This window comes from Hermetia illucens, chromosome 3, assembly GCF_905115235.1.
Source record: "Hermetia illucens chromosome 3, iHerIll2.2.curated.20191125, whole genome shotgun sequence".
Lineage (NCBI taxonomy): Eukaryota > Metazoa > Arthropoda > Insecta > Diptera > Stratiomyidae > Hermetia > Hermetia illucens.
Genome location: NC_051851.1, coordinates 177,765,913 through 177,777,869, shown reverse-complemented (window position 1 = coordinate 177,777,869; position 11,957 = coordinate 177,765,913). Strand labels below are relative to the sequence as shown.

At 47.1% G+C, this 11,957-nt stretch overlaps 1 protein-coding gene across 1 annotated transcript in view; it reads left to right on the top strand.

Moving 5' to 3' along the window:
- Window positions 1-7: 7 nt before the first annotated feature.
- The window catches only part of LOC119653235, a 30,266-nt gene continuing 18,316 nt past the window's right edge, over window positions 8-11,957 (top strand). Inside the window, exon 1 of the mRNA XM_038057824.1 lies at window positions 8-1,156. Coding sequence (XP_037913752.1) covers window positions 560-1,156 — 597 coding nt within the window. The 5' untranslated portion in view covers window positions 8-559. The remainder of the gene's footprint in view (window positions 1,157-11,957) is intronic.

Genomic DNA, 11,957 nt, shown 5'->3' with positions numbered 1-11,957 from the left:
GCAATCATCTGTCGTGTCGTGTGTGTGTCACCTCGAATTCTCGATCATTTCGAAATCATGTGAAAAAGTGCAATTTAAACTGAATTCGAAGTTTCTTTTCCAATTAGTTTTGTAGGAAATTGATTTTTCACGTGGAAATCGAGTTGCAGAGTGTACCCTGGTGAGGCGACACGTCCAAATGTTTATCACCTTGAAAATAGTAAGTTTTCGTTGGACGAGAAAGACTTCGTTGTTGCCAGCGTCGTAAGCGTGCAATTGAGGACGGTCGGGATTAGAGCGCGGCACGGGCGGATCAGGCGATCATTTGTCTAGAAATATTAGGTGGCAGCGGGCTTGGATAGAGCGCGCGGAGCGAGGCACAGTGGATTGGGGTCGCCTTGAAAACACAAAGAGTGTGAGGTGTCGACTCGCTGACGGGTATCAGTCACGCGCTCTGCCTTTGTCGGACGACCGAGGGCTGTTGAAGGTCTTTCGCACCTGCCCCCGGCCGGAAGTGTACACAAGCGGTCCATACGGAGCGCCCGACTTCCCAATCCGGATCGAGCCGACAGCGTAAGCAATGCTTAACGTTCTGCGGTTCACGGGTGTCTTCAAAAAGCTCCAACTGAACGACCTGACCAAGTTCCTGATCGGTCGCCTGGTGACCGCGGAGAGGACAACACTCGAGAACGCTGCCCAGGCGAAGAGGCAGCCCCAGCAGCAGCTTCAGCAGCAGCGCAACCAGAACCGGGACTCGCACAGCCTGCAGTCGGAGCAACCGTTCGAACCCCCGCCGCGACAGTGCGCGTCATCGTCGCGGAATCACCACATCGCCAGCAAACCTGCGTCGGCGGCCTTAGCTGGTGGCGGTGGATTAGCGTTTGGCAATTGTTCAACGCTCAGCGACCTGGGGACTATCAGTGCCAGCGCCAGCGTTCAGCAGCAACAACAAACGGTTGCGCGCGAGCTCGAGGAAAACATCGAAGTTAGTGACTGTGATCAAGTGATAGAGGACATGTCGACCAAGGGAACACAACACCAAGCGCAGGCCGAAGCCATCAAGGCGGCGGCCGCGGCTGCAGCAGCCTCAGCATCCTCGTCCAGCAACGAGTCCTGTCCCGGAGCCTCCAGTCCTGCAGACATCATCAAGTTCTTGGAGCTTGTGGGGAGTCTAAAGGTAAGTACTCAGCCACTCTATGAATCTATTGTCACTCCCCAATCAACAGTGCCAGAGTGTTCGCCACCCCCCTTTGTGCATCGCGCCCAAGAAAATCTGTCCCTCAGTCGAGAGCGCTCATCCTTCCATTCTTGAGAATAAATTTTCAATTTTGCTTCTTTCCAATCGCATTATATAACGAACGGTTACGTCGGCAGCGACTCCCTCACTTTCGCTTGGAAATAATCGATACACCTTGAGCCCGACGTGCCAGGCTTTTTCCAAGAAATCACTCGCCTGGGCTGGCAGAATCGACGCCTCACACTCCCTGCGGACACTTGCTGGAGCCTTATCGACAGATTAAGTCACTCCGGGATCGCAGCGGTGTCAATAATTCAAAAGCGACATAAACAATGCAGAGCCAATCGCTCCAAGGTCGCTGGCAGAAGGCTACGTAACAATGGTCAGCTGATTCGGTTTATAAATGGAAACGGATATTTTAGACGCGCTCGGCAGCGACAAGTTGGGGATTCGGGCTCGGGAATGGCTTTCTGGCGGAGCAGGCGCAATATCGACCCAAGAAAATTTCTTATTTGCTTCCTTCCCGCAGTGCAGAACGGGGCGGAAGGGTGGTTGCAGTGATTCATTGTGACTGTGCGAGCGGCACACGTGTTTGAACTTTCTTCTGCAGATGCTGCTGTGCATGAAGTCATTGCTTGCTATGGTGGAGAGTCATCGGTGGTTGGGTGATTTGAACATTGGGAAATAACCCGTTTGGTCGCAAAGTTGTCGCAGGTAATCCTCGTCATGAATATCTGGAGCTGAAAACAAACAAGCCAAATGGATGTCGCCTGCATTCTTGAACGGCACTTGTTGCTGCTAAGTAGTTTCCACTGGTTGCACTGGTGGAGTAATTTACGCACAGAGTGTTGCACCCCCGCAACGGTCGGATTACCAACTAAACACCTCCCCATCCTCAGAGAGCTAGCCTGGAACCGTTTGTCACATTACTTCAGGGTAGACCTGGAACTCTCTCGTCTGCGGAGCCTTCAAATTACACAATTCTTTTCATTAACTGGACAGGGAGAGGAGGAAGGGGACTGTCGACTCAAGGAACCCTCTGCCATCCGGCTCCTCCATCGGTCGAGCTCTATCTTCTTTGCAACGATAAGGACTCGAACGTAGTGGGCAACACGGCTCTATCTGTCAGCGCTCCTCAGCATCGCCTCGACAATATTATCTAGAGAAGGATCCCCTTAGCTTCTGACGAATCTCATCCCATCTTCCACAAGAAAAAAGGTGTGCTGGGCGTCGTCCACAACTCCATTGCAAAACCTTCCCAATCTTGTCCAGGTAAGACTGAAAACTTCCATGCCCACTTAAGAACTGGGTAAGGAAATAGTCGATCTCAACATGCTTCCGGTTAACCCACGCACTTAAGTTGGCAATAAGTCTCCAGTTTCCCTCATACCACTCATCTAGGGTGCGTTGCCGTTCTTCACGAGCAACGACCTCTCTTAGCTCTTCTCGCTTGTGCTTGTATATGGTTTGACGCTCCTTTTTTATGGGTGGAGGTGGAATGGATCCTCACCCACTAAAATTACCACCACTTCTCCGCCCATATCCCCACGGGACTACCGTGAAGTATTACTTCGCGAGGAGGGCTTTGGTTTACACTAGCACAAGTAAGTCACTCGCTCCAGTTCCTGCAGCTTCTCCTGTATCGCAGTTGCTGTTCCGTTTATCGCACTTCAGTTTGCCGCGGACTTTAGCATCTCCTCCTCCACGAAATTATGGAGTCCGATAACTACGTTGAGGGCATCGTTTAAACTCCCTTTTTCATTCGCGAATTTCGGACAATGGAACATAACATGCTCCGGGTCCTCGGATGTAGCGGCGCATTCGGGACGGACTGGGGACTCATCCAATCCGAAGTCAGGCAAGTACTTTCTGTATCCACCGTGTCCCGTACGGAACTGCGTTGGGTGGTAATTTAATTCTCCATGCTTGCACTCGACCCATCTCTCAATACACGGCATCCGTTTATGGGTCCAGCGGCCCTTTTTGGAATTATCCCACCGTTGCTGCCATTTCTTGTGCACCTCCTTCCTAGTGCCTTTTCGGAAGCCCGCAGTTACTTCGGCCGGATTCACCCTCCTCCAGTGCAGACAGTGTGCCCTATATTCACTAGAAGATGCAAAATCATCCCCGCGATGACACACACTGCCACACCTGATACCGTCATGTATGCACTTCACACCCTCAGCGCGATTGGCTGGTATGTCGAACTTACCCTTCCCTGACTCACTGTGTTATCCATTTGCAGCATTAGTTGCCAAAGTAGCCAAGTTTCTCACTGCTGAGGCACTGGAGTTGCTGGATATCGACGGCTGGGAGCTCACTTGTTTGCTCTCAAAAACCGCTGGTACTGGGTTTCCATATTTGGTTTGATTTCTGGGTGTCCTTTGCATAGCCAATCTTTATCCACAGGTGGGCGTTTACTTTCCACCTACCCGGCCTGAGCATAAGCACGCCCATTCATGCGCGTCTCCTGATGCGTGCATCCACCAAACGTTCCCTTATCTGCACGATGGCACGCGCCTGATATGGGATTTGGCAACTTTAACGCTCCTTAGCCAGACGGATAACGGGGTCACTCTCGCGATCACCATCACGGCCGGTTCAGAGTCAATATGGTACGCATACGCCACCCACAAAGCTCCCCGTCTCTGTACTTGCGCGATATACCTCCAGCCCATACCTCTGCGCCGTTGTGTTGAACTCATCAGGAGATGTCGCTGCTAGACGTGGGCCCTCAATATTTGCCATTAGCCTGCTTAACACCGAGACACCAGCTGCAGCCTTCTTCGCTGCTGCTTTGATTTACTCAAAAAAACTCATCTTTGAGTCAAGAGTTAGCCCCAGGTACTTTACCACTGTTTTTGATTATCGACTCGCCGAACGATATGGGACGCAGGCTCGGAATTCACAGTCAAGACGACTATTTCGGTTTTTTCCAGTGCAAGGTTGGAACCATGAGCAGTCATCCATCCGCTTACGCGTTGCATCAATATGCCAAGTATGCTTTGCGACTGTTCGACATGCGTCCAGCATCAAACGCCGTGACATCATCTGCATAACCGATCAGGCGCGACTCTTTTGGAATGTCAAGTTTAAGTAGAGTATCATAGGAAGCGTTCTAGACGTCCTGGTTGCATTATACGTTTTTAGTTCGATTCTCGTTTGAGGGTAAATTCAAGCTAGATTTCCTAAACTTTGTTAACGTTGACACAGAGGTGGCCTGAAACCACTTAAAAGAAGAATAGGAAAGTGTATCTTTGGTTGATTACCTGAGGAATATCTAATCATCCCTGAGTAATATACAGGGTGAAACAGGTAGAGCTCGAGGACAGGTGGTTTGACTTCAGCACGGTCAACTTGTCCAGCATGAGCTGCGTCCCAGTGTTGAAGCCGTTTTCACATCCGAAGCAAGCAGGTAAGGATTGGGGGAGGAGCGTTCTAGAATTCGGCAATGAATTGTTTCTACGAAAAGCCCCTGATAGATGACGGATGAAAGATGATTAGCGCTAAATAAGGGCTTTGTTTCGTATGGGGAGGTCGAGATCGATGTTGAGCTTCTGCTTGGGGTCGCACCATCATCTGGGGGAACGTAATAGGCTACGACCCCGTGGAAGGGACTTTGTTCGTAAATGTTTATGATTGCGTTTCTTGACTGTGGAAATCTTATCACATCAAGTGCCTAGATATCCCTGCAGATTAGAGCAAAATTTTTCAAACAACGTGTCCTATCGACGCAACACCTGTCATGGTTCCACGCTGTCGGATGCGATACAGCTGCTTAAAAAGCAGTGTACGATTTTCGTGACAATTTAGGGCGTCGTTGAAGTATAATCCAATATATTTTTACTAATAATAAATTTAATTATAATTTATTTGTTAAATTACAATTCTGGCTGACGGCTGACTGTATAATATACAGTCCGGTTCCTACGCCGGCCCTGTAGCTGCCATCCTGCTAGCGACAGGTAGGCGAGCTACTCAGGCGGGTGAGTTTCGAGTCGTGGTGAGTTTTGCTGCACTAGTTTGGTGTGTAGCTCGGGTGTATCTTCGTTAAGCGCCTCCATGCTACCCCGCCCCCGGCAGATATTGGGTTTCAGCGACAAAACCAGACTCCTGGCCCACCAATTTTAAGGGCGCAGATCGAATCTCACGCGTCGTGTACCTTTCTCTCTTTCTCTTCTTCTCCGAGACCTCAGCCCCGGGAATAAAGGGCTTTATCCTGGACACGGAAACGTTCTTGGGTCTGCCATCGACATCAAGCCTAAAGAAGTGCTCCCCTCTTTTTAATACTTCGTATGGACCCTCATATGGTGGTTGCAGGGGCTTTCTTAAAATATCCACGCGAACCAAGCCATGTTCAGACGTCCAGCTCCTTGAGGACGTGAGCCTTTATCGAAGAATGATGGGATGGCGGGAGTGATTTTAGTTTGGCCAGGGCGTCCGGGAGCAAACGCGAAAGCCCTCTGGTGGAAAGGGCTAACCTGGTGTTGAACATAGGATCGCTAGGGAGTCTCAAATTCTCCCCATATACTAGCTCGGCAATGGGCTGTACGTGGGACTTGCGACCACGAAGAGTCGTCGTGCGTCATTTTAGCGCCCTTCAGTGTGCTATGCCAGCGTTCCAGTATCTCCTTGGATTGTGGGAGGTACATAGTCATCCGATGGCGTCGGAAGCCTAACTCCGAGAGCAGGGTAGCCTGGAACTACACTACCTGGTCAGTAATGACTTTGACTGGAACTCCAAAGCTTGGTATCCACTCCCGAAAACAGCTTCGGAAATTTCGGCCAGAGGCATTTTCTCAGACCACCGCGTGAACCTATCGATGATTGTGTCTTGCAAGGAACCAATGATGTCGATGTGGATCGTGTGAAAACGCTAGGTAGACGGAGGGAATGAGCCTACTTCTTTTTGTACGTGCTTGATGACTTTATATTTCTGGCACGCGATGCACTGTTTGGCCCAGGAGTTAACATCCTTATTCATTGAAAACCCGTCATATTCGCTAGTGAAAATCCCAAGCCGGGTGTTGTCCGAATACCTGGGTGCGCAAGATCCTGTACTGCATGGAGTACTTCCTTGCGAATAGTAGTCGGAATATATGGCTTAGGTCCCTTTGCAGAGGTCCCGCAGAGTATTTCGGAGGTTGCGCCGAAAAGGGGAGACTCCTGAAATTTGAAGCACTGCGTCATCCTTCTGCTGGGGGTGGCTCTGGCCTGGACGAAACCGCAAATCATATATTTTGCAACTTGGGTGCTTGCGCAGTAACGATGCTGCCTGACCTTGCCCTAAAAGCGTTGAACACTATCCCAGGTACTTGGCAATCTGCTTTGAATGACTGCCGTAACCAATTCAACTACCAACTGGACTTCTTTTTCGCTGGATTGTGATCACGGCCGTTTGAGATTTTTTTTCCCTTAGCTCAATCATTCCTGGGCGTGTTCGTTTTTAGTGCGCTTGTGGTCTCCTTAATCTACACTTCAACGCCTTCAGGGTTTCGTGATGACAAAATCGATTTGTCAGGCAACTAGCATTCGTTTTGACCAATCATCGTAAAATAGCTTCGTCGTTTCGTCAGACTATTTCTTTATTCAATGATAGGGAATAGCCAGTTGTAAACAATCCTCTTCCCCTTCCTATCAAATAACAAATCAGACGTATGATGATGGAGCTCTTAATTGCTTTTTGGCCTTCGTCTATAATTTTTTAGTCGTTCTTTCTGCAGGAGAAGACATCGTTACTAAGTTGAGAAAGAGCTGCAGATAGGCAAGTTACTGTGCTTCAAAAACAATTGTATAATTATTCAATGGAACATTGCACACAAAACCTTTCTTACGTCAAAACGATCAGGCAAGGGCTTCTTCATTTGATTCCTAACTGTATTAGTCCCGGTTTTTTTAATTAGATACGTGGATGGCCGCACTTGTTCGGGCCGATGGCACGCTGCACATTCGCTTTGCTTGGTATTACTCCGCCCCTAGGTGAAGTTTCACTGGAGGACCATATAAAGGCCCTCGTATGGTGGCTCCAGCGGTTTCCGTAGGGCATCAGCTCTTACCAGGACGTGGGTACCTACTTTGATTTACCTAGGGGTGTGTACCTTCGTGTGATGAGATGTTGGAGGTGGCTTTAATCTGGGAACGGTCTCTCGTAAAGATGCAACAATTCAATCTCAACAAGGCTGTCTCTTCTGTCGACTATCAGGTCGGTGGGGAGTCGAAGTTTCTCCCCGTACACTAGCTCAGTAGGGTTGGCAGCAAACTCCTCGCGGATTGCTGTACGAAGGCCAAGCAGAACGAAATTCAAGACCTGCGGCCAGGACGGCTCGTCGCGCGCCATTATGGCTGCCTTCAGCGTCCGCTGCCGACGTTTTAGCATCCCAATGGACTGCGGGTGGTGTGTATGTTGTTTTCCGCCGACGTTTAAATCTCAATAGCTTTCCGAGCTCCGAGAAGAGAGTAGATTCAAATTGCATTGTCAGGGGGTAAACCGAACGAAATACTTCCTTACGAAAAGCAGCCGGAATAGATGGCCAAAGTCCCTTTTCAGAGATTTCGCAGTACATAGAGGTATGTGAGCAGAAGATAGGGAACTCTTGAATCTTTATTTGGAGTTTGACTGCAGGCTTTGAAGAACTGCGTCATCCTTCTGGGCTACAGCGATTGCCGAAAAATCGACTGCGATTGGGATGTTGATCCCCGAGTTCCGGGACAAAGCGTCACCGACTAAATTGTCTTTACCGGACATATGTTGAATGCCCGATGTGAACTCGCTGATGTAGGCCAAGTGGGCAGGCAAGGGGCAAAGGGAAGGCAAGGGGAACTTTGCCGGGCTTGTCAGAGCCTTCTGGTTTACAAAAAGCCACGCTCTTTCCAGTCGATGGCACCCCATACATTAACTTGTGGTTCATACTCCTTGCTTTCCTTGATTGTTAGCTATTGTAACCTGAGCCGTCCGAATTGAATAAGGACGAACTAGAGCTTTGCGGAAGGGTTTTTTCGTCATAATTTCGTCAATGGCCTTAAATTGGATGGCGTTCTCTAGCTCTCTGGATGTTTCTTGAACCTACTCCATCTTGCTGGGAGATTTCTTTAGTTCAAGCATTAAATTTCTTTTTTCTCCTATGGTAGGTCCGCCGGGGAACTGTTTTGCTCGATTTTTCCATTTCCAAGGATTTTCCATCAGCTTCACTGACCTTAAATTTTCATGGCGGGAAAGGTTTCAGAAGGATCGAGTTTTCAATGGCACCTCCGGTGCTCGCCTAAGTAAGTCGACGAATGCCCTATTTGTAGAGACTTTGCAATTGGTGTTCTCGGGAGTGATGTATTTCTCCGAAATGTCCCTTTTTTTAGGTGGGGCCAAATAATTCATCACCGAAACAATTTAATGGATATCGGCCATTGGGAACCTGCCTGGTCACTGTAAAGAGCACTAACAATACGGTTCTGCTACTTGCACTTTAAGCTGTCAATTTTCGTTGGCTCCAAATCTTGGGCAATGAAAGAAAGTCTACTCTGGGTATTCAAGGATACCGCCCCAGCTGGCGGAGCTAGGTGAACTGTCCACTTAAATTTAAGCTTGTGGTATTCCCTTGCCGTAAGTTCGTAAGTTCTATTCTCATCTGTCACACCGTTACTGCCACCTATTCAGCGATCCTTTCCTTTTGGCGTACTGATCAGAGGATCTAGGCCCATCAGAGATTCATATGACCTCATCGGTGTGTTAGGTATCGTTTGAAATGGTCCTGAAGACATATCACTTTCTTAGGGTTATCGTTTACATAGGACAATGTTGAAGGGTTTTTTCGGTGGATCCTTAGGGGGAGATGCAGAAATCTACATCGAGTGAACCATTTTCTATTTTTAGAACGTAACCAAATGTTTACCAATTGTATTGGTTACTGAACCTGGTAGACATGGTCATTCTGACTTGTGTTAAAAATAGCGTCGCCTTTTTTATTTAAATCGGTGATCTGCATTACAAAACTGTGTTAATCTTAAAGGCGATTTTGGAGGTGATAAACATGTAGATGCGATTCAAGTATTCAATACTACACGCTTCAGAATATCTTCAATAAAAGATCAGAGTGAATGACTTCTACGCAGGGACTGAAAAAGCGGATTCAATCAGCAACTCGACACGCTCTTGTGAAACGGCCCAATAGGAGACAAGTGGAAATTAACTTTATAGTTTTGGGCCATCATCAGCAGCCTCCAAATCATAATTGATATTCCCAAAACCATATCAAATTGCGAACACATCCCCAAGGCGAATAAATTCACACATTTTTGTAAATTCTAAGAAAAATAGGAACATCAACGTCGAAGCTGATTAACATCGTCTGCGGAGTTAAGATAAGAGCTCAGCGGAGAGATTAGAATTAACGACAATAATCTGTTGTTTACTTTTCCACAATACTCAGGCGTAATCGAGAGAATAAGCTGGTCTGGCCGCTGTTATGAAACCATCGTCGCAACCTTGCACGTGTCAAATAATCTGTTTTTCGAAAAATACCTTGTGCATGTCGATTTCAGTCGGAAAATGGAAAATGATAGAACGCAGAATATAAGGTTACAAACGTATCCAAGATTATTCTGTCCACTTCTTGGCAGCCGTGAATTTATCGTCTATTTTGATGATTAACAATTTGTTGTATTGCAAAACTGAAATCCGAAGATTTTATGCAAAACAAGTTACGTATGTGCTAATTGTGGTTTGCCATTTTGGTTAGAATACAAATAATTGATACCACGCTTGTGATTGATCGTTGTGAATTGTTTGTTACGTCCAATCTTGAAATACGAGCACGACGTTGTCTTTTCACTATCGACGGTCCGTTTTGCAATTAGATTCATTCAATTTTTACTTTGTCAATTGCGTTGGAGAGAATGCAATCAATTAAGTTTAATAACCAAAAAGAGACCTTGAAAAAATTCGCAAGTTATTCTATTTGGTCTTAATTAGACACTTTCTGGTAGTTACTGGTGTCAGAGAGTATTCTGATCATGCAGTTTGCGAGTGACTATCAACCGAATTATGTAAGAAAGTCATACGAACTGGGAGAATGAACAAAATCGAATGACCAGTTAGTACAGATGAAATAGAGACCGCCCTAATCATTATTCTCAGGGAGGTATCAAGCAAAGGATGTTTTCGAGATCAATTTGTTGGTTCGGTTATGCTTTGACAGATCGTTCGATTAAGTTCACGAGGGGTAAGGTCTTGTTTCTTTTTAACCAAAGAGTTCTTTTCCTTTTCCAATCACTTCTTCTTCTTGTTCTCCAGCCTTTTTCCCTTTCACAAGCGGGGTCGACTCGTCGTGATCGGTTTCGCCATTTGGCTCTATCGAACGCCTGATCTGGGAGCGATCTTGAGACTTTTAAACCCCATCCAGCGTATCAAGCCACCGTTGTTTCAGCCATCGACTTCGATGTTCAAACCAATCTCGTTAGCACGAATGACCATACCATCGAAGAGGCCTCTCTCGCAACTTTTCCACGCGGATATCCTCATTTCGGATGTGATCTAAACGTGTGACGCCACTAGTCCAACGTAACATCTTCGTCTCCACTACCGCAAGACATCGTTCATTGTCTGTTGGAGTTGGTCAATACACAGAACACGGGGGCACGGAGGTTTAAGAATTTTAGAAAAGTAATTTGCTTAGGAGCTAGAGTGGGTTCCCATGTGATACTTACCCACTAAAAGACATCCTTGCCTCCGCGATCCTGCCTCCGATCTTGCTTACCTCAAAAGCTGGTGCTGAACTATTATAGCTGCAAAAAGATTGTTACAAATTAGTTTTCATTTGGCTTGAAAATTCCCCAACCTTTATTAAAGGTGCATACATTCGCATCCATTGCGTAGTCCTTCTTTCAAGAATTTGAGGCAATGGAACAGTACTTATATTACCACATTCGAGACAATACGGAGAAACTTCTAGTGAAAAGCGGGGCTTTTTGCCTGTAACAGTCTCTGTGTTCGATGAGAAGACCTGTAAGATTGTTTTTCTGTGACTTTGCTCGATCTATTCCCTGATATTAGGTTTGGAGGTTTGTTTCATCTACGTTGCTAGTGGAATCATTTACATTTTAGACGCACCTTTTTGTTTTGCGCTTATTGCGATGAGTCTATGAAAGTTAAGCATCTTTTCAACTTTAACTAAGTCTTCATCGCATCATGTGGACCCCTCTTAAGTTCAGAAAGGCGCTATTGGCCTCTAGGGAGCTGATAAGGCTCAAAAGATCTGCTCCCTCCTATAGTTTGATCATAGACAATTCCATGGCTAGAAATGGTCTATCGGTAACTTATAAGGATTTCCAGTAAGGCTTTAATAACGCCAAGACGAGGAAAGAGGAGGGGGAAACCTGGTGGTCTGGACTGCGTCAGAGCAGGGAGGGAAAGGGAACAGAAAATGAAATAACCGAACTCAGGAATAGGGGTTTTGCCGTATATGGAACTCATGCAGCAGCATCGGCTGTGGCCTCCAGTTGTGTGGTGAGTCATTGAGGGTTTAACGTGAGCACCTGTGTGGACGACTTAATCCCACGGTCTTCTTGAGACATGGATTGATTTTGTGACCACAATCAGAGCCCCGCTGAGACAAGCAACAACGGTACCAGTCTATACCAAGTGCTTGGCTTAGAATTCATACTGGTGGATGCAAGACTTACCTAAATCTCTACCGAACTAAGGAGTACAGCACCCGTGTTGAAACGCAACACCACGCCGAGGCCCGAAGGT